Source organism: Spea bombifrons, chromosome 4 (assembly GCF_027358695.1).
Source record: "Spea bombifrons isolate aSpeBom1 chromosome 4, aSpeBom1.2.pri, whole genome shotgun sequence".
Classification (NCBI taxonomy): Eukaryota; Metazoa; Chordata; class Amphibia; order Anura; family Pelobatidae; genus Spea; species Spea bombifrons.
Genome location: NC_071090.1, coordinates 94,098,935 through 94,122,671, shown reverse-complemented (window position 1 = coordinate 94,122,671; position 23,737 = coordinate 94,098,935). Strand labels below are relative to the sequence as shown.

The following is a 23,737-nucleotide window of genomic DNA, read 5'->3' as shown; positions in this document are numbered from 1 at the left end:
TGGGAGGAAACAAAATGATTATTATATGATATTGGATAGAAGGTTTATTTCGCTATAATAATAGTAAGAAACCCTGAATCCGTTATCACTGAATTATAATATTACAAAATTACAATGCAGGTCCCGGTACAAAATGGTGCAGTCAACATAGCAACCAGTAGGATATTACTGGTGATTGCTCCGTTTACCATTGTGCACCAGATTATCTTCCAATCACAGCCCGGCACAAAAAAAATGGCCTCCAAATGACGTATCTGCCAGCCACATGTATCTAGCCCGTGGCCACACACTGGTGTATTGGTGCTGCCGCGAGAGCAGGAGTTGAGTTCTAGGACTGCCCGGTTTGCCAGATTGCTCATGTCTTTGCATGTCCTGAAACAAGAGGAATTGCTCTGTAAAAGGGGGATGACCACATTTTTATAAGTAAAACTGAACATCTGTTTAGGATCTGTGCCCCAAACCAGCCCTGCCATAATGTTTCTGGAGCAGTCACCTTGTATGTGTTAAACTCCCATCTGTTGCCTTTCAGGGCTTGCATATCGGGCCCAGGACTAGTTCATGTAACGTCGTTCTTTATTTCATTTCAATAGTGAATGTGACATCTCAGATGTGTCTCGCAGCTGCGCTGTGACGAAATAAAACTGCGTTCTGGAAACAGAAGGCTCGTTCTTTGAGTCAAATTTCCCACACAATATTCTTTTTAACCTGTAATGTAGAAATATACGTCTATGTATATAGAGCCTGTACTATAACCATCCAGAACAAATCGGCCTCTGTCTGAACTCTAGATTAGTAATAAGTGAATGGTCACCAGTTTTGGAGTGCATAGAACAAAATGTTGATTGTGCGCAGATCATTTCCCTTCTGTTCTGGACTTTTCTGTCGAAGAGGTCACAGCTCCCAATTAGTCGCACACCCAGTGACAAAGACTCGTTATTACGTGGATGTGTGAGAATGTGGGTGCGTTCTACAAAACTGCCACCATGTGGCGCTGCTCTACCATCATTCATAACCCAAACACGAGTACACGGAGAAGAATCGCACGGCAATGTACAGTATATAAGTGTTTGCGTACGCTGTTTATGCTAACATACCGTGTCTACCCAACACAACAAAGGATTCACCCGAATCACATTGACAACCTTCTCATGTAAATTGCAAGAAACTTATCACCTTAATGGCATAATGTACTGACAAGCATTAGCATAATGTGTATTAACCTCATTATATTTTTGGCTGCAATATGTGTATATATATATATATATATAATTACATAAGTTATGGTGGGTAAAGGTGATGGAAAATCCTTCTTGTCTGGTGTCTGTAGATGAGTGTTTAATAATGCTTCTGCTACCCCTTTAGATATATGGAATTTGGCAGCAGATTTGGCCCATCTAATCTTCCCTGATATAAAGACTCAGACCTTAATCAGTCGTTGGTCTCATCTTAGATTCATGATAGCCATAAGCCTCTAACACTTCTGCTGGGAATCCACTTATTTACCATTTAAAATAACTAGTATTTTTACTGTACTATAATTCTGACAAATGCTTGCACATTGGATCTCTGTTTAGGAGGACTGTATGCATGATATATATTTACTTGTAGATATGCAACTACATGAAACACTGGGGTAAGTACAAATCCTTATTGGAATTTAAGTCCTGCGCTTATGAATTGGCTCTTTACAATAACATATCTTTTTTTTTTTTTGTGGATTTCTTTCATGTCTCTTCTCATACCTTTGCTGGAACATAAGCATCATAGTGTTCCTTACTGCCACCCATTCATTAAGGCTAAAGCCATCATTGTCCCCCGACACACAGAATACGAGGACGACAATGAGCCCTTCTCTTCTCCCTGGTTACTGCTTTATTTCTTATGGGTAAAGGGGGCGCTTTTACTTCTAAAACTATATAAACATAAGGAAATGAAAGGCTGTGCTTCATCAGGGATTTCACCTTTGAGAAAAAAAAAACAACCCAGTACAGAACAGATGCTTTTTGACATGCTGCCTACATTGACATATCAGAGGAAAGCCATGCTAAAGTCATCTATATAACCTTTATGTGTTAAGACAATGCCTCTGTGTAATGCAGCAGCACCCGGCAAGCGCCTGTCACCATTAATGGCATTACAGAAAAGTCATCCGGATAAATACGTTTGTAACGCCGTCGTGGCAAATTTCAGAATCGCTATAAAGTGTAATGTGTATAAAACAGCAATGTTGTCTTATCTAAGGCATGGTCATATTCAAGCAATTTATCCAACCTTTAGCATTTTCTTTTTAAGATGCAGTTCCACCTACAATATTCCCTCTTATATTTCCTCTGTTCAGGTCTATTCTAGCTTGTCCTTATCTGAAACAAAGAGAGGACACTTAACAGCTGAAATGCTTTGTTGCCATAGCAGCAGAAATTATTTGTGTTGTATGGAAGGAATACACCATCACATATGGTCCATTTTGTTTCCTTAACAAAAATTGGCACTTCTTGGGTTTTCTAGATAGGCTTTAACTACACCACGAAGGCCCATGTACAGTAAAATGACCATTTCTGGGACGGAAATATTTTGTACAAATAGAAGCTGTGTGGTTGACCAGGAAAAGCAACAACTCGTCGGCTATTTCAGTGATGGCCAGCATTAAATTGATGAGATTTTGTCAGGTTGTTATAAAGTGTTTTAGGGTGTCAATGGCATCTGGTAATAAGGGCTATCTACTCCATAATCCTAGCAGAAAATGGCATAGGAGATAATGATTATAAGCTGCAAAATGTTTTGCTTGATTGCACCATTAGGTGGAATGAAAAAAAAAAAGGTAGAGAAATCATGTTGAGGTTTTATGCAAAAAAAAAAACAAAAAAAAACGTGTAATTGCATAGAAATATGCCTGGGAGCAATTAGGTACAATTTTGGTCCATAAGCTCCCTTGGACATGCTTGGATGAATGGAAAACACAGACCGCAGGCACTGGGGGTTATTGGCTGTACTGGGAGAAAGGGGCTCTGTCTGTACCGTTCCATAGCGGAATACGGACTTCCAGAATCATAGCATCATACTAACTCTTAATAGCCTATCAATAGCCTCAAGCATTCATTGATCATTCTCTCAGCCTCCTGTTCTCGTCATTGGGTTGTTATACCATAAGAACGTCTCTATCAAGAGTTGTCCTGATGGTTGTCCTAAAAGGTGCCTTAAATGCTTTATTTTAATTTTGCTTTGTTTCTTTGTAGTATTATGTTTTTGTTTTCCATAAGTGCATAAAGTTTCCTTGGATCTTCTATCATCTTTTTTTTTTTAAATGGCTAATTGTGAAGATCCCTTGTAGACTTGCAATGTAAGTAAACAACATGTCTTTTCATACCAAGTCTTAATTAAGCCACTGAGTTCAAACAGTAAGGTACATTTATTATTTAGTAATACTTGCTAAAACAAGAGAAGCACCAATTAGAGGTCCCCAGGTCATCAAAGCAATTAAGAATACAAAGTAAATTCCATACCTGTTCATTTCAGAATTGAGCTTCCTTTTTAAATGTATTTTTTCCTTCTGTGTTTATTTTTCTTCTTCTTAAATGAGAAGGTTCTTAATGAGAAAAAAGGCAGACCAGTCCCACGGCTTCTCCATACCTATATGGTGTGCCATTTTGAATACAATCGCCACATTTGAAACATTACTGACACAAAGAGCGTCCCCGAGTAGTCAGAGGGCACAGAAGGTTAGACCTTGCTGGTGGCACTTCCTCTGACCCAGATGTTCATTTACCCCATTGACAGTATTCCACTGCTCCTCATCCAGCAAGAATGGAATTCTTGTATAAAGTAACATTTCTTAATCTGGACATTGACGCAGATGGTATGTAATCCTATGATCTCTCTTTAAACCAAATTTTATTGCTTTCCTAGGAACTCCAGACATGTGCGCTCAGTGTGAGCCCAACATCTGCATGTGCACCAGAAAATCAGCAGACTTATTAGTTCGAGCAGTCATCTTTATGCTCGGGAGACGTACAACTTGAAATCTATATTTAAATAGGGGCTTAAAATGGGAACTCGTCCTGTTCCAACTGCTAGGGATGAACATATCTGTCCCCCGTTACGCAACCAAATGGAAGAAAATCTGAGCCATGGCCGTCACATGTGTGTGCTGTAACTATACATTTCAAAAAAGGATTCCAATTAAATAATGGTCAAATTAAAAAAATATAAATATAAAAATCATTACAATTTTTTAATGACATGACTTTTCCTGGTAACTGGCACCTCTACACTACTTTACAGACTGTTCAAAGATGTATTTTCATTGGGCTACCCCATGGTCACCAACCCCTCGTAGATACCACCCCTTTACTATGCATCATAATATGATGTTCTGCCTCCGAAGGACAAGTGCAGTAGCATAGACAGGATAGTGTCAGTAGGCTGGCTGGGGAGTTCAGAGCTTTCTGAGTTCAGTGGCCCTTTGAGCAGTGATGCAGCAGGCAGATCTATCTTCCCCAACTAAGCTAAACAAGATCTTCCTCCCTAGCCCAGTATATGTAGCTGCACCTAAAAATGAGACGGCCAAGGTCCTTTAAGCATATGCAACTTTACAAAGTTTTCAATGTTGGCCCAATAAAAGGTATCAAGTTTGAGTACCGATGCTGCAGGGTCTTCAAAATATTTCTTAGAACAGAACACACGGCCGCATACTCCACCAAGCACGCTTGTCCCATCGCGCTAGAAGACGACCAGTCTACAAGAGTCTTACTGTATCTCGTCAGTCTATTTCACAATGCCCCAGGTTTATTATTCTAGACTTTAACCCTCTCACTTTCCTACATGATGTCCCAGTTGGTGTTTTTGCCTGGATCCATGTGTGGTCTTTTTTTGCTGTTTATTTTAATAAGCTTTAAATAAACAAAGGGGGTGTTTCATTCCCTTAGCCCAGAGCCTTATGCTGTACGCTTACACACATTGGACCTCTGTTATACTGAACCATTCTCAAATTACAATTAATTGGGATGTCATTTAATGGTCAGGACTTTGCTTATAGTAAATAATCTCAGCCTATCCTACATAAAAAGAAAAATCCCAGTACAGCAGGGTACCTGGGAGCTGCAAACGAATTCCCTTACCCTAAACTATTTTTAGGAATTTTTTTTTGTATTTATTTTAGATTGATATTTATGATTTGGCTGATGTGGTTTAAGGACAGTTAATATACCAGTATTTAGAGCAATACTAATGCTTGAAGATGACAATTCTTAATTTGTTATTTTTTGACTTTCTAACAGACGCTGAGCCTTCAGCTGCGGATATGGGTAGGACCTTTTCTTGAGTACAATAAATACATAGATAGATATCATGCGCAATAATAGGTCTTATGCATTCTAGGGTCTGACCCAGCTAGGATTTTTTTTTTGTTTCCTATGTATATATGAAGGACCATGTTTATTAACAACTTGTGAAACTGACAAATGCTAATTATTTTGCAATTATCTGTTTGGTCTATGTGATACTATAAACCCAAGGGAGATGATTTGTTTGGCATTTGGGTGCAGGTGCTATGCAAATCATACATATGGGCCCCTGGGGTGGAGCAATTGGAGAGAAGGGTGCTCCATCTCCCCTTTCAGTGGAAAATCCATGCCAAGAGGTTGGAGGTCTGCAGGATCCAGTCCTGGATTCCTATGTGGCCTGGATCAAGCACAGGTGCTGGGAGTTAAAAACCCCTGGAGCCTGATGATCAGAGAGACTGTTGGGGGGAAGAGGAAGTTCTCTGTGCTCCCAGGGCAAGGAGAGGCCCTGAAGAAGACAATCCCTGAGCCAAGTGAGGCAATACCTGCCTGGACCTTTGTGTGCTGTCTGGGGGAGGTTTTCCAGAGCATCAGCTTAGCTGGGTCTGACTGGGAGGTCTAGTTAGTGGGTGATTAGGCTGGTCAGTCTGGGCCATCTTAGAATAGCAAGAGAGGCTACAATTGGGAGCTAGGTTTGTTTCTTTTACGTTTGTGCTTTGGGGTATTTCATTTGATCAGTTGGAAATAAATCACTGTCTGCTACAAGTCAGTGTTCCTGAGTCTTATTGCCCTAGAGGACTGGGCTTAAGATCACTAACTGTGACACTTATGGCCTTCACGCTACAGGGTTTGTCCCATCACAAAGCTAAAGAAATGTCTCCACTTGTCACTTGTCACATGTCACAGTTACCCCTTCTTCCCCTTTTACTTGATATTATTTTATTACACACACACACACAAGTTACTTTGTTTACCCAATTGTTGGAAGACATTTATTGAATCTCTTACATTTCCAATTAGTACCGGTAATTTGATTTAATTAGGCATACACTTTAATAATCAAAATTAAACCTGTATGTACACGCTGATGTGTGCCCATCTCCATGCACAGGAGGGCTGATTGTTGTGTGTTAGTAATAAAGACAATATAGCAATCGCAAATACACCCTACAGGGTGTGTGTGTGTATATATATATATATATATATATATATATATATATATATATATAACGAGCAGGGGCGTGACTAGAAACCACAGGGCCCCAAAACCGCATCTCTATGCCATCTTTGCCCCAGTTTGTCAGTGCCCCCAAACAGCTTGCCTGTGCATCTTTGCTAGTAGGAAGGTCAATGCAAAGATGGAAGATGGCATAGGCAGGCTGTTTGGGGCATAACACTTCGATGCTTACACATCCATGCTAACACACAAGCACGTATACACATTGATGCTCACATACATGTACATGTTAACACACATACACTTATATATACATTCTCATTCTGACTTGCATACCTCTGCCCTCTCGAACACCTCCCCTTACCACACCTGCTTTCTCTCTGGCCCTTGTTAGTGAGAGGTAAGCTACGGGCCTTTGGTGTGCATGGAAAACAGTTTAAAGGGGCTAAGAAATGGTTGCCGGGTTTGCAGAGTGGTGGGCCCAGCCACAGTTGCGACCCTTGCAACCGTTGTTGTTGTTACATCATTGGATAATAAAAAAAAAAAAAGCCTTACAATTGGATTTCAGGGTTAGTTGAGGATGCATGCCATGAAATAACCTAGTCCTGGACAGAGAGAACACAAAAGATAAAATTGCAAAGTTCCTGGGATTCATCAAACAGCGCAGAACCAGAACTACGGAGCAGAGATAAACAGAGAAGCTATTTATACAACTAAATGTGATCCATTGAGTCGTGTTTTGCTTAAGTATTTGTTACCATGACAAGTCAATGGTAAATATATCGTAGTGGATTCATGTGCATGTATATTTATTGTTAAACACTTTGTGTTGCAGGAACTTAGTATTGCAGCAGTGCTATCAAGCAGTTTACTTCTTTCTGTGCTATAAATCTTAATAAACTGCAGTTCATTTTATGAGATCATCGTGTATTCTGCTGCAGGTGTAGGACTTTAGTTTGATCAGAAATGATTTAATGGTCTGAAAAGTCACGCGGAGGGATTTATAGATGCTTAGTATTAAAACATGTAATGTCTGTGTTGTTACATAGGGGTAGAGAGCAGTCAGTCAGCAGTGCTTGGTATCTGATCTGCCCCAAGGAGCTCTAAAATCGATATAGGTCTGTGCAGTAACAGTATAGCTCTGGCTCTTCCCACAAACCCTGATTTGTACTCCTAAAATGTTAAGGCATATGAAATGCTTGTTTGGTTCTTAACCAATGTTAATGTACACTATATGGACAAAAGTATTGGGACACCTGACCATCACCCCAAAAGGGACTTTTATGACATTGCATTCTAAATACATAGACATTCATATGTAGTTGGTCCCCCCCTTTGTAGCGATAACAGCTTCCACTCTTCTGGCAAGGCTTCCCACAAGATTGTGAAGTGTTTCTGTTGGATTCATCCAACATGTCTTCATGGACCTTTGCTATGTGTACTGGGGTACAGTCATGCTTCGTTTAGAAATTGATCTGATAAAACTTTATTTTTTTATTTTGAATGCTCAGTTTCTGGAGCTTTAGGGATTAAGTACTGGAACTCCAGTCCACTACGCTCCTTATTGCACCAGACAGGCAAAGGATGGAACATAAAAAGCATAACATACATATAAAAAATACGCTGTCATATTTTTCTTGGCTTTTATCCAGTCAAGGGACCATGAAGGAAACAGACCAGTGTTTATAGGTCAATACTTATGACATGTATTGAGCCCCTTCAGTGTATGGATAGCTACATAATGGCAATAATTTACTGATTTGCTCGAGAAGTTGACACTTCGGAGTTAAGAAACTTTGATTACAAAGAGATAAATCCAACTGCAGTACTTGCCATAATAAGCTGGCAGCAAGATGTAGTCTCAACAGATCTGCAAAGCCAAATTTAGCATTGTTTAAATGCCATGAACCCCCAAGTACATATATACAGAACTGCTTTATCACCCACTGCTTTATCACATGGGTTGTTTAGCACCATGATGAGCTTCAGAAACATAGGTGAGACGTATAATATTAACAAAGCACCAATTTCCTATAATTAATTAAAAAAAACATGATAAATGCATTACAGAGGGGATGTGATAAAAAAAAATAACGGAATATCGTCAATATAGGGAACAAAAACGTTTAAGGCACCGATATGTGTGTGTGTATATATATGTGTGTGTATATAATATAATATATATGTGTGTATATAATATATATATATATACACACACACAATGTGTATGTGCATGTGTGAATCAGGTTTGGTATATTATCGAGCAAAAAAAAGCAAATGCCAATTCTGCACAAAAATAAGCCAGTGATAATGAACACATTGAGTATTCCTGCTACAAATTAAATTGCAAAGGATCCCCTTGGTTTGCATGTTACACTGATTTATTTCGAGACCACTAAGTTGTTCATCTACTTCCCCATAAGTCCTATGCAGTTTCATAGACTTATCAATAGCCCCTATTCCATGTAACTAGCCCAGGATCATCTAATAAATAAACTGCAGGTGTTTGTATATGAATAATGCTTTCATCTGGATTTGCCCATTTTAATCACTGGAATGTAAGTAAATTCTACTTACTCAGTACAACTGCGTTTGTGTATATTGACTGGACGTCTTTACTGGACTGCCATGACTTTAAGTATCATTCACTGTTGGCATTGTACCAAGATGGTGAGACTTCTGAATAAATTATTGTAGATTAGATGGACTATTCAGTTATTTATTACCCTGAACATCATTAATTGTGAAGATACTACAAATTAATGAAAACAGTTATTTAAATACTACAGTGGATTGATGATTTTTTTTTATTTTCTGTACAAACATTATCTTTAAAGGAGAAGATGAAATAACGAACAGATACATGCGTATGGACACTATGATCTAATAATGATCAGATTTGTATATAAATTGTTGCTTTTTTTTTTCCTTTTTCACATACTAATAGATCGATTAGATATCTATATATGGGGGTTGTTCCTGACTAGCCTATTATTTATTTTATTTTTTTTACTTGAACCAAAAATTTATATAATTAAACTATACACAGCGATCAGCCATAACATTATGACTACTGACAGGTAAAGTGAATAACTGATAATCTTGTTATCATGGCACCTGTCAGCGGGTGGGATATATAAGGCAGCAAGTGAACATTTCATCCACAAAGTTGATGCGTTAGAAGTAGGAAAAAAGGGCAAGGGTAAGTATCTGAGCGACCTTGACAAGGGGAAAGCTGTGATGGCTAAACGACTCAGAGCATCACCATAACTGCAGCTCTTGTGGGGTGTTCCGGGTCTGCAGTGGTCAGTACCTATCAAACGTGATGAACTGGCAACCGGGTCATGGGCGGACAAGTATTGATGCAGGTGGGGGCCAAGGCTGGCCCGTGTGGTCAAATCCCACAGACTAGGTATTGTAGCTCAAATTGCTGAAAAAGTTAATGCTGGTTCTGATAGAAAGGTGTCAGAACACACAGTGCATTGCGGTTTGTTGGGTATGGGGCTGCCTAGCCACAGACCAGTCAGGGTGCCCTGTGCACTGCTGAAAGTGCCTACAATGGGCACGTGAGCACAAGAACTGGGCCACTGAGCAATGGAAGAAGGTGCCTGGGTCTGGTGAATCACATTTTCTTTTACCTCTGTCCTTGCTAGGGGCTCGGAATGTTTTGGTTAGGAGTTTATCACAGTGTTCTACAGCCCTAGAAATTACAATAAGATTTGGATGAAACAGCAAGAGAAAAGCAGAAAAGCGCTTATAAAGTGGTTATTCATACAATAATAGCGCTATCTAGAATATATATAGGTATAGACATGTGGCGGCACTAGGACCCGGGGCAGCGTGTGTGCGCGGGGAGGCGGTGTATGGGCTCCAGTAACGGGAGCGCACAGAGCTGCAGACAGCATTACGAGGCAGGGATACGATCCGCTATATCCCATCATATAACACGGAGCGCATATCCGCGCAGACCGATCCTCAATGCAAAGCCCGGCATGCAGTGTGCGCTGACTTCACATTAACGGAGCAGAGCTGTCATCAGGACTCCCCGATACCTGGACTCCCCGATACCTGGACTCCCAGCACTGCCAGCCAGCGGGTTTAAAGGGACAGGCACCGGTACTGCACCCACAGCTGTAGGATGGGCTGATAAGGACACCGTGTTGGTCAGGATGCCCGGCTTGATGGCATCCCGCTGTTACCTCCGGGCTGCGCTCCTCTTCCTCTGCTTGGTACCCTGCACGCTGAGCTGCCCCGTTCTCATTCACAGCTGCAAGTGTGTAGCGGAGCGCCCCAAACTCGGGGTCGGATCCGCCGGCGCCCCGAGGAAGAAGGTGGTTTGCACTAACGAGGATCTGCTGGAGGTACCGGACCCTGCCCTGCTGCCCAACAGGACTGTGACCCTGTAAGTGAGCGCCCGGGGGGGGGGGGGGGGTTGTTGGTCCAGTGCAGTGACAGTTCTCAAGCAGTTAATTTTAGGAATGGTTAATAGTGATCAGTGCCAGCTGCTGATAATATCCATGATATCAATAAAACAAGAACGTATAGCCTGCCACTGACACCTATACATAAAGCACACACATGGGCAATATACATCTACACAAGTAATACCGACATGTATACATTCCATATATCACTGCTTATTTCCATGCAGACATAGCAATGTTTGGATATAACTATATATGGTGCATTTTCCTTTATGATATATATATATATATATATATATATATATATATATATATATATATATATATATATATATATATATATATATATATATATATATATACACACACAATGTACACAAACTGTATATCATGTTTATTTTATCTGTGTGTGATCAACATGTTATTGTCAAGAATTAATTTTCTACCACAGTGTTTTAAGATCCTAATATGTGTGCTAATACTGTATCAGTATATATCTATAATCATTTGAAACATATATTGGTATCTGTATATTTAGGGGATAGTTTATTGACAGGCATGACATACATGGCAATTTAATGTGTTGGAGAGCCAGATGCAGTCTGATGTGTTCCTTTAAGGTTTCCATCATTATGACTTGGCGGTGCTGTTGATGTGCAGAATGTTGTTGGTGGATCTTCATAGTGTCTTCACCTGGGTAACTATGTTGGAAGAAATGCTGGTTTGATTAAACTCAGTGCACCGGGCCAAAGTTTCTGGTTCTGCGATAGGTGTAACTCATGGGTTCTTAAGTAACTGAAATTTCAATATTTGCTAGATGAAGGGATGACACTATGGTTATAAAGCTACTTGGCTGGTGGGAATATTCTGCTTGGAAAAAGTTTGAAAAACATTGCAGCAGGCTACATACATAAAAATGTCAAGTGGTGACATCACTTATTAATGTATGAGGTCTTACCAAACATTAAAAAAATACTGAAACACCTGCAAGGATGTAGTGGTTGTATATTGGTTCAGACATCCTTATGTTTGTTGTCATGCCAGTAACCTGGTTTAGTGGTGTTTATATAGGTTTCATAGTAAGGTGGAGGAGATGAACCAACAGCTGCAAATACTCGCTCAGTGCAGAGTCCTTGGACATACATCTGTGGGACAGCAGATGGCAGATGCTTTCCAACCATCACCAATGGAGTGATGGATCAAGTATGTTTACTCAAAGGCGGGTAACATCAACCGCAGACATGAGTGATCCGTGGTATTGTGTGTCCTCAGTAAGGAAACATTTTTGATGCAACCAGCAATCTAGTTGTCGACAATTTACAATACTAAAAGTCAATGGGTATCTTTCAATCCACAACTTTCATGGTTCTTGGCTAAGATGGGGTTTACAGGACATTGAAGTGACTACTATTCCACGACAAATGGCTTGAACCATTATTTGGATAAAAAAGGCGTATAAAAACAGTCCAGAATCCCATATTTTTCAGAAGATAAGACACAGTACGCTTTTGTAGAAAGTAAATTCACCTGGTGTTTAGGGGAATATGGAATATAAGATGCAGGACATTTTAAGGACACCATTTTTTTCCCAAAAGTCTCATATACCAGAACGCTCATTAGCTCTGCTTGACTGCAGTATTATCTCAATCAAATATTTAGCCGAAAATCTGCTCATGGGAACTGCAAGGAGCAAGTCACGCCAGGTCAATGTATAGAGTAACCATGATATAATGCGTAGTAATGGTATGGGCTGTATATTTAAGTACAGGTGTTCCGCATTCACTGTTTACATGTCGCCTTATATAAACCATCTAATTGCCGATGATTAAAAAAAGGTTTACCAGTACTTTTATTGGCAACATGATTCTATTACAGATTCTCATTATTGTTTTCTTTATTTCTGTAATTATTTTTCTGATGCTCTACCCAGTATATCATATACCACATCATTCAGTAATTGAGGAGCACCTCAACTCAAACCATTCTTCCTTTACCCTAGGAGCTATCAGTGGTATTTCAGCCTTTTAATCTAGTCTAGTTATTTGGGAGCTGCTTTCAAAACTTTATCCACTTTAATTAAGAGAAAAGGGTAGATGGATCTGTTCGGTCAATGGCTGTTGGCTAGCAATAGACATAATTGGTCGATTTGGACGGAGGTAGTGTCCATATCTTGGCTATTCATTGGTTGTTTAAGGGGAGAATGGAGCAGAAAGCAGCTGGAAATACTCTGTCACTGATCTGGCCTTGTCCACATGGACATCCATGAGACATGGAAGATGGGAAGATATACTGAAGTTGATAACAGATGTTAATTAAGTTTAATTACTCAAAGGTCACAACAACCTCTACCATAGAAAAAAAGAATCTGTATTTCAAAACTTACAGATCAGCCATCAGTCGCATGCAGTTCTGGCAGACCAGTTGTCAAGTTGGTAAAGGACACTCCAACCATCTTATGCCCTTTAATGCATATGGCAGCTGCATTTTTACATTTTTGTGGAGTCCTCTTTGGGGGATTCTGTAAAAGGACTGAAAATGCAACTGAAGCATGGTTCCCAAAACTAATAAATATTTGTTGTGGCTTTCTTTATTGAGAGTGGGTAAGAGTTCCTCAGCAAGGCATTAAGATTTTTCTGTGTCATGGTGGGTTAAAAGGGCACCATTACATTTTGTTAGAATATGTATTTTGTTGGTTATGTTGGCCCTAAATAAAAAAAAAAAAAAAGAAACCATACCTGGGAAATGGTGAAGCGCCGCTTCTCTGGGTCTCTGGGTCACTATGGGGAAACTCAGGGTCCCGGGGGGCGGCATTGTGGCATGCCTAACTCCCTGCCCACCTCCCAATTGTACAGCGCTACGGAATTTGATGGTGCTATATAAAGCAATAAATAATAATTATTAACATAAGTGTGTGTCCCATAATATCAGCGGGGACACCCAACGACTTCAGCGGGAATGCCCATAGGCGTCGGTGGGACCTCCTACCTGGAGCCAGTAGCCGGGGCCAGAAAGCTGGCAGGTATGTGATTAAACAATAGAAATTGTAAGCAAGGGATCCCATAGGTCGCTATAATGTTGTTATATACATAATGTCCAGTGGGCCGCTGACTGAAATCAATCCATACTCCAGTGGCAGATAAGGTGCTGCTACTGTCTAGATAGCCCTTAAATATATGTATTGTAAGAAGCTCTTCATAAATTGTTGGGGCTATATAAATAAAAGATAATAATAATAATAATAATAAAGAGCCAGGGCCGTCTCATAAACCCCAGTCCTGCCCTGGCTGAATAGGCCAGTAAACTTTAGAAATAACTTGGGCTTTTGAAGAAACCAGTTATTTATACTATGTACTTAGAAATTCAATAAAGCAGCTCGTACTTTAGAAGTTTCAGGCCTATTTCCCAAAAGTCACTCATTGCTGTGAAAGAACAATTTTCACGCTAGTACATAATATACTTGGGTTCCAGAATCCAACCTTGACACTTTTCCAGTTTCAGGACCATTATTTGGATGCTGATATGGCGTGCTATATAATGGTTATGGAGTTTAATCAATTGCTTTCTATGCCCTTCTGATGCCTATTTAGAAATCAAACGATAACACTGGTTATTCCCACACTGCCAGACACCACTTTAACTTTTGTAATTCTAAAACCAGTTTCTATTAAGTGTGGCTTAAGGTCACGTTCACCTTTTAGAAGATTAAATCTCACTATTTTAATATGTTGAGAAATTTCTGCCGAAATTTTGGCTTCAAAGCATTAAATAATTGAGAGATTAAGGTGATGGAAGTAAGTGGGTTTTTTTTTTTTATAAGAAAACATTAAGAAAGTAATTTCAAAGTCATGTTTTTTTTATGAAGGGATTTAAATACAATGTCCATTCAATATACTATATATATATATATATATATATATATATATATATATATCCCCATACCCCACCTGTACAAGGGGGCAATAATAGGAAGGCAAAATAGAGTCTGTGACATGATGATAAAAATCGAAATCAGATTTAAAATGGCTCATCGTAACTACTACTTTCATGTGTAATATCATTATATTTCATTAGTTAAAATACTATAAATAATAATAATAGTTAGTGATAAATAGTCCATGTGAATATATATGATGTGTGTGTATATACTGTATGTATGTGTGTGCATAGATGGATATGTATGTATTATTGAACAATATAGGGGCAGATTTACAATACAATGGTGTATGTTTACATAGGGGGGGGGTGTCAAATGCATTTCAATGATTATGAAATTCTGTCTTCCCAAGGATGTGAATGGCTATTGAAATACAAATATTATGATAAAGAACGAGGTATTTTAGTTTATACGCTTTCTGGGTGTACATTGTTATTTACAGTGAGATTCTGTGTTCTTCCCATGTTTCGCAGCCTATTCCGTATAGAACCAGTGCCAGCAATAATACCCCCGAAGGACTGTTATCGCACATCGCAACAATACTCGGGCTCAAGCTGATTAACTCTGCGGGTGCCAGCAGGCTGCTCGGTTGCGTAGCAGAATTTTCTTTGGGAATGTAAAATGTTTTTTTTTTTATGTATCTTCTAATTGCTTGTAAGGTGTTCCCTTTGTTAAATATCTCCCAAGATAAGCAATTAGATATGGCTCCCTTTGCTACTTTCATGCTGAGACTGTTGCTAATGCAATTATGATAAGAATGCAGTTGTGCACATTGAAAAATAATTAGAGCAGAGTGTACGCATATGGTAAAGTTAGTTAAACCCTGCAAAGTTTTCTGTTGTAATTTCCGTTTCAATGCCGTTTACTTAACTGATGAGCTCATTTTTCACGCTGTCAGGAAATTTGTTGTTCTTTGGTTCCTGCGTTGACTGTAGGTCCCGGAGGAGTTTGTCCCAGTTGTAACCCAAAACAGGGTATGTTTCACGTTCCGGGCAGACCTCCTGTCTGGGCAACGAGGCACCAGGTTAATTACTGTGCACTTTACCATTTGGCAGTAGCCACAACCATGGATATTTAGAATAGCTGTCGCAATATCACCTGAACCCAACGAGTTCACGCCAGCAGGAGTTGTTTACCCTGGCCAAATTCACCCCAGGGTTCAGCCGTGAGATCAGATTGGCCAACAACTTGGATGATCCCAGAGTGTGGAACCTCTGGTAACGGCTACAACGCTAGGGACTATGTGGTTGAGTGGCAAGGCAACCGCAGAGGAGGCCAGATATAATCTCTCTCCACAGACTGGAGATGCCTCGGGTAGGTAGACAGAGCTAGTATGCCAGTTTCAGTACACAGGTTTGGTAGTCAGGCGGTGTCAGTGTCGTTACACAGAGCCGGTAGACAATGCCAGTGTCGGTACACAGAGCGAGTAGTCAGACGATGCCAGGAAATGCCAGATTCAGTATAGAAGCAGGATACAAAACACTAAGGCAAAGAGAAGTCAAACGGGCCATGAGTCCTACACAGCACAGGATAACAAGAACAAAATGCCAAAACCTCCAGAGCAAACCGGGGATCAAACTAGGGTGTCTGGAAGCCGGGGCTCGGGTCATTTAAACTATGGTGCTGAGCCTGTACTGCCCCCCACTGCGCCCCTTACTGCTCGTTTTGGGAGCATCTTCTGGTCCGCTCACGTCCCAATGTCGAGTATGCAGCATGGCTGCCGCGAGCAGGTCTCATACTGTAGATGTGACAGCAGCCACCCAAAATATATTGCCCGATTCTTCATCACATCCACCTGTAACCTCAATGAGAATATTTTAACATAAAGAATGAATAAATTGTACTGTGTACGTAAATGGGAACCACCAATATCTCATCCCTGGTGGGCTTCACCCTAGTTTGTACAGTTAACACAGGGAACTTCAATCATGTTTATGTTACAAAGTGTTACTTCTTTCTTGTTTAATAGAATTCTATTTATGTTTGGAAAATACTATAAAAATTAAAGTTGCGAAAAGACAAATCTCATCCTCTCAGGTCATAAGAATGTGGATGACTAGGGGAGTTTTCCTACAAGCAATGTTGTCCAAGTCTGTGTGTTGTATATCGCTATCTCCCCGCTTAGTTGCATCATGTAAGTAAATGGATGGGCTAACATTTTGCTTCCTAACGGAACATAGACACTCACTTTACAAAAGATGCAAAACATTATATGTGAAATCTGGACTTCACTATTCCAGTTTTCTAACAAAACCACAATCCAAGGTAATCATTGGTTCTTTAGCATGAACTGCCTCTACATTCCTCCCATCCCCCAATTATATTAGTGAAATCTGGTAAATCACAGGACCTATACGTTTTGTGACCCTAAACAGAAAAACCTAGCGGTAGCGTGAATGTCAGCGTACAGATGGATAACAGGGTATCTTAATAAAACTATATGATTTCCCTGTTTAATATCAGAACAGCCTTTTGTAAGAGATGATAGCCAAGTCCACATCGTGTTGTTTCTCTGAATGCAGAGATCTGCGGATAGGTGCAGTAAGGGTTTGTGTGACACGTCCAGGCTCACAAATACTCAAAGTGTTTCCAGATGTTGGAGAACAGAGTTCTCCAATGTGCCTTGTGTGAGCGAGTGAAATTCTATACCATGGGGGAAGAGCGGCTCATTATAGAAGTATAAACTTTGGATCAGCGTTCCCCCCATACTGAAGACATGTACAAAGTCGCATTTGTAATCCCAATGTCAAAAATGGCTTTGCTGATGGGCTCCAGTGTTTAACTTTCTGTGTGCCAAACTGCAATCCTTTGCAGCCATTCTGCCACTGGAAGAATTGTCTGAATTGGGCTTTAGATGTTTGTGTGCACCAATCACATTGAGGTAACGTCTGGTGTACAAAACAGGAATTTTAAGCTAATGGATTTTAAGTGATTTTTAAACTTAAAAAAAATTAAAAAATAATAACGGAATGGTAAAAACGGATATACCCGTTTTAGCCCAGGATGTGATACTTTTTATTGAGCCAACGTAGAAAAAGATGTAAAGTTACATAATCTTTCTGGACCTCAGAGGTCTCTTTTTCATATGCTAAAAATGCAGTGAAAGATCAAGCAAGCATTGTTTTGTACTGCCTCCCTATAATATTGTTGATTTGGTTCTACACATTGCTAAAATTCTTCCAGTTCTTGCAATAATATTATCCTAAGGATCTAATCACTAAAACTGGGCCAAAACGAGGGTCCTGGTGAGATCAGTTTATAACTAAGCAAATGAAGTTGCAAAGCTTAACATTCTTCAGAGAGTTAGACCTTCGTAGTAAGGTCAGCGAGCTGAAGCCTTCACACTCCTATCAACTACTACCTTAGCAAATGAGCCACAAAGGGGTCTATCCACTAAGAGGGGAGTTTGCAGGAGAGCTGTGGCTTCAACTCCCTCCCCCCACTATTCATTATGAAGGACCAACACTGGCAGGTTTCTCCAGAAAAAAGGGCTGAGCTGGCCCTGCACAGTGTATAGTTCAAATATCGGGGGGGCAGTGAGCAAAAGTCACTAATTCTCTAAGCCTGAAATGATAAACAGGCGGATTTTAGTCCTACGTTGGTCTTCATGTTTCCAAGAGATATCCATAGCCAATTTTGTTTTTCTAGAGGATTTACAGAACAGAGATGAGCGCGCCCTGCATCTTAATTACTACTAACAGATATTTGATGGTTTTCGGGTCAAAGGTTAGGGGTAAGAGGGTTAAAAAAAAGAGGAGCCTGCAGCTGTCCCACTGGAGGCCGAAGAATGTCAGAGATCCTGAGATGGACATACATTATGTCAAAGATGAAAGGCACAGTGACAGAATGAGACAATCCCCTAATCAAATGGAGATGGTGGAGATGGTGGAGACAGCCCTTAAACAATCTGTACTATAACGCTCTGTTACCTTTATTCTATATCAGACTCAGATATGGTGATCCAGAGCGACCTGATCCTTTTCGGGATCAGGTTTGTCCAATTCAAAGGCAGCGTTCAAGTGATCTGAAATCAACCAGCTGGAACTGAACGGACAGCTACGAGAAATATGAATCAGAAAGAGTAGTAAATACAGGGAACAGCATCACAGCGGAGTTCTGTGTCAGTTTTGAGAGATAAAAAGAATAAAAAGGTGGTTGCACTTTATAGAAGTGGGATGGTCCTTAATTACCAGTGACATCATATTTGAGGTTTGTGTATTCGTATCTTTTTTCTTCCTAAGACGTCATCCCTAAACATTCACATTATGCATTACTTAGTGAATATAGCTGTCGGCGCATGTAAAGTACATAGCGGCGCGCTGGATGTCATTGGGGCTTGCGATGTTATGTTAATATTCGCCTAGAATTCTTCAGGAACATTTATAAAGTAATGCTGGAGCTGTGCTTGTGAATAGGACTATGGTTGGCGCAATGGTTTCTATGGCGATTGAGCGTAATTTTGCACAGTAGCTCTACTAGAAATATGGCCGGATGATTTTGTCGGCGATTTTTGATCTCCTAGTGATCGTGTACCTGCAGTTATACACATGGGTGGATTAAGAACATACGGACCCCTGGGCGATGCAGTTTTAGGGGTCCCTCATCGTATTACTGTGTACCATTATCTTCAGTTTCTGGGCTCTCTTCAGATTGCTTCCATTTGTTTTTTGGTCTTGTCTTCATCTAGTTGCATGTCCATGTGGCAGTGAATGGGTCTACTAAAAATCTGCATGGGGGAGACATCCACAGGCTCTGTGAAATGATCTCCGTAAAAACAACAGGCGCTTAGACGCTCCCGGAAAGGTACAGAACGGAAAATGTCTCTAAAAGAGAGCTGTTTATTTTCATTTCTCTGTGCCTGGGCCGAGTTTGCTATTCCAGGCTGTAACAGGAGCTCCAGCTTCCTACAGCCTCAAAAAAGCACTAAAGCATTTTGGTGAAGTAAAAAACAGAGGTTAGTTTTAGAAAAAACTCAAATCTGAATTTTTCATAAAAAAAAAATGTTTGAGGCTGTAAAGGAAACTTAAATGTAAAGTTGTAGAAAGAAACAAAACGTGCCCTTTGTGTCTGTTATTAAATATACATCTCCAATACTCTGGACACCAAATATAGATATAGATATTAGAGGCCAGGAGGCGTGGCTTGATTGTAGCCCCACCCATTCTTGTCTATACCCACCACTCATGTTGATACATATTTTGCTTGCTGTTGTTTAGGCAAGCAGGCAGTCTGCCTGCATTTAATTACATTTCCGCAATGGCTTTCCTTACTTTAGGTTATTACCATATGCCTTATGGTTATTATTGCCATATAACACCCGGGTAATAATTTTCAACGTTTTGATAAAAATGAGATTTTTACAAAACATATTTATTTGTGAGGCATAAGTAGGCCAATTTTCTGGGTTCGAGATTCAAAGCTAGTATAAGACCTTGTACATCTTCCACACAAACTCATTTACACACATTATCCAAACGCACATTTACCAGGCTTGATATCTCAGCTGGTCTCAGTCTTGTTGAGTATTGGGAGTCCTGAGGTGTTTAGCCTAAAAACGTCCCCCTATAACAAGGCCTCTTCCTGCTGGTCAGAGTGGACGGAGTTCCCTTAATCAGGCGGCTCCTAAAATGTCTTTTGCTGCATGAGCTGCTTCTTGTCATAATGTAACTAATTGTGGTGCCGCACAGCGAAAGCTGTATACACTGGTAACAATCGCTCACCGAAAGGTCAATAGGCAGGCACTTAATTGGTCAAAGAAGCAGGGCTTCTTGGATTAACGGCACTTTTAGGTGGTACATTTTGCTTTCAAGTTTAGGGAAGGACTTAAAATGCTCGGGTATGGTGGCATAAGGTGGAACACCGCTCTAGATACGTTTCTTCTAAAATGTATAAAGAATATGCCACTTAGCGCCAGTAGGCTCCAGTTGGTACGGCAGGGCTGTAGGGTCTATACAGCAGGAAAGGGTTAATGTTCTTAACAAGGTAAGTATTCTGAAGATTTCTAATTTAGAATGCTATTAGAGGAACATATAGAATCTCTAAGTCTAAAAAAAAAACCTTTCCTGTTATTTTCAAAATTAATTTTTGCTCTATTTTTTGAGAAATATTTCTCTTCTGTATGAAATTCTGAATTAGTTTATATTTCTGTCCCTCACCTCCAGTTGCAGCCGCTGTAATGGTAAGGAGAGCTGTTTAACCCAGAGGAGGTCAAGATTATTTGGTGTGTGAGGGGCAACACACAGAGAGAATAACGCCTGGGGTTACTCGCATCACCCTTACATAGGGTTTGAAACAGGGAGATTAATTTAGAATGACATTTGTATCTGCCCCTAAAGGAGGGAGTCTTTCTCAATCCAAATAATATTAACGAAAACTCAGTAGGATTAAAAGCTTTGCAGCTTGTGCTTGGCTGATATTAATGCTTTCCACCCAGCAAGGAAGCCTCCGGTAAAAGGAGAGACGTCATCAAACGTGTTCAAGGGCCCTTTAATGTCATGCCACTATAGCCATGCACTTTAAGTTCTTCTCTAAACTTAAATGGACACTTTAATACATATGATACTGTAGCTGAGTGGTTCCTTTACATGTTTGTGTGGTCCCCATGGAGAGATTCTGCAGCTCTGTGGCTTGCAGAAGATGTGTTTGGCCAAACACATCTCCTGGTCCGTTCCCCCATTTAGTCTACTTGCTGTCAGTCAGCTACAGGATTGGTTCTGCAAGAGGTCCAGCGGGATCTGATGAGACTCCCCATGGGCAAGTGCAGAAAGTGCATCGATTCACGTTTTTTGAAAACATTTAGAATACTAGATAATTAAGCTAGACCACTACTGTTTAGATTCAATAAGTAAGATTTCCATTGTCATAGACAGCTACTATGGAAAGCCTTAGCCATTCCCATTTATGGGATGGGTATGGAGTAGACCACTGACCGAGAAAAAAATTGGGATGGGATTCTCTCCAAAAAGTAGAAATGGCAGAAATCACAAAAAAGTGGAAAATGCCCCTCCCCGTCCCACAGAAACTCGTGTCATTTTATTTAAGTAAATAGAGCAGTCGCGTCCATCAGTTAATTGAAATTAAGAATTTCAGCACTACTTCTATTGGTGTCTGCAATACCAAGAGAGAGTTAACGATAAAGGACAATTGTCACAAAGTATATTTGCGAATACTCATGCGGGAAGAATATTCCTTACCTTAAACATTAACCTTTTTACGACACATCACAACAAATTATTTAAAACAAAACAAAAAAACAAGATCTAAGATGAAAGAGACCCCGCTCGATAGCTTATATGTGAACACACATAATACTGGAGTAAAGAACGGTCCAACAAGTAAGTCCGTAAGTTTCTATAGTGAGAAATAAACAGCCTTGTTGGATTAGTGACATTAATGATTTAATATTTTATGCTTTATTTTATTACAGTGTAACCACAAATAATATTCATCAAAGGGATGAAGTAGGTTTTAGTAGTTTTTTTATTGAATTATGAAGAAGTGGTGGAGTCAAGAAAGGCTACAGATGTTTTAAATTGAAATAAGCCCACATTGTAAAGTAATATGGAATTCCCTTTAAGGACAGGTGACCGTATACATTCCTCTGGATGCCCTTTCAACTCCACCTCAATTTGTCTCACTCTCCCTGTCCCTGGACCCTTTGATTTCTTCTTCACCCACTGCCCTTTCGTGTTTCTTTCTCCCTCTTCTCGTTCACTTTCTTCTTCATTTTTTCCATCCCTCATCTCACGGATGACATACAGACATCTCCTCAACAGAAGAGAATGATAATTTATCAGCTGCCATAATGACCTTTATCCTCAGCTTACTGATCTCTAGTGGCCACGGTTGGTCCAGACCCTGGTAATGTGTTGAGCAGATGGATATTACTCTGAGCTGGTTGGGAAGGAGGTTAAAGAGGGAGGAAGTCTACAGGAAGAGGCTGATGTGAAGACCTGAAGAAGGGATGTAGCTGCCTGAAGCACTGGAAGGTATATACAAGAGAACACATAGACAGTCATGTGAGGGTCAGCATATATGACTGTCCATCCGTGTACAGGATCCACCTTGAAATATGTTTATTCTTTTCAGTAATCGCTTCCTTCCATAGCGCTGTCAGTGTGTTTATAACTGTATCCATAGCTTCAGAGGCGCTGTTCCATGCAGGCAAAATATTAACTGCATTCTCTACTATATTGCACTTTTCTTTTATCATTTCCTCTGAAAGTGTAAAAAAAAAAAACTCAGAAGCCTTTAAGAAGTTTTTTTTTTCAGTTTATATGGCAACAACCTATCGGTGCCTGCTTTTGAGTCACATGGCATTTTAATTATTCTCATGTCGAGTGAGTGGGACAAAATTTTATTTGATTAAAGAATTATTTCTGCAAAGGATTTGGCCATTCAACGGTACTAAAAATGACGTTTTACACGTTGGATTTAGTTATAAATGTGTTCATAGTAATGCATATGATGCGTTTTACCTTATATCGGATCACTTTTGGTTGCATCCAAATGAATAGAGGGATTATCACCAACATAAAATGAGGGATTGGTCGGTAAAATAACTTTATATATTTGGCATGGAGGGTTACTGTTGCCTTGTGCTCCTAATTACAGCTGGTCCTTATGAATTTGTGTAGACTTGCATGTATGCCAAATGTGAGTGCATCTTCGAATGGCTTTATGTGCAAAGGAGTGCGTAGGCAGGGTGAGTGTGTGTGTGAGTATGGAAGGAAAGCGTTTCTCACAGGGGACGGGATTCACCCCAGGCTTTGGGAAACAAAGGCAGGGGAGGAAGCGGAAAAAGCAAAATAGAAGCAGCAAAGGAAGAATGAAGGGATGGAAGTTATAGTGAAACTGAGACTATAAGGAATGAGAATTGAGCATCTAACACCCAGGGTAAGCATGTGAAGCACATGGGTCCATACCG

The 23,737-nt window shown here is 40.1% G+C and overlaps 1 protein-coding gene across 1 annotated transcript in view; it reads left to right on the top strand.

Annotated features, from left to right (window-relative positions):
- Positions 1-10,383: 10,383 nt before the first annotated feature.
- The window catches only part of ADGRA2 (adhesion G protein-coupled receptor A2), a 76,825-nt gene continuing 63,471 nt past the window's right edge, over positions 10,384-23,737 (top strand). Inside the window, exon 1 of the mRNA XM_053462158.1 lies at positions 10,384-10,855. Within this exon, the coding sequence (XP_053318133.1) occupies positions 10,623-10,855 (233 nt within the window). The 5' untranslated portion in view covers positions 10,384-10,622. The remainder of the gene's footprint in view (positions 10,856-23,737) is intronic.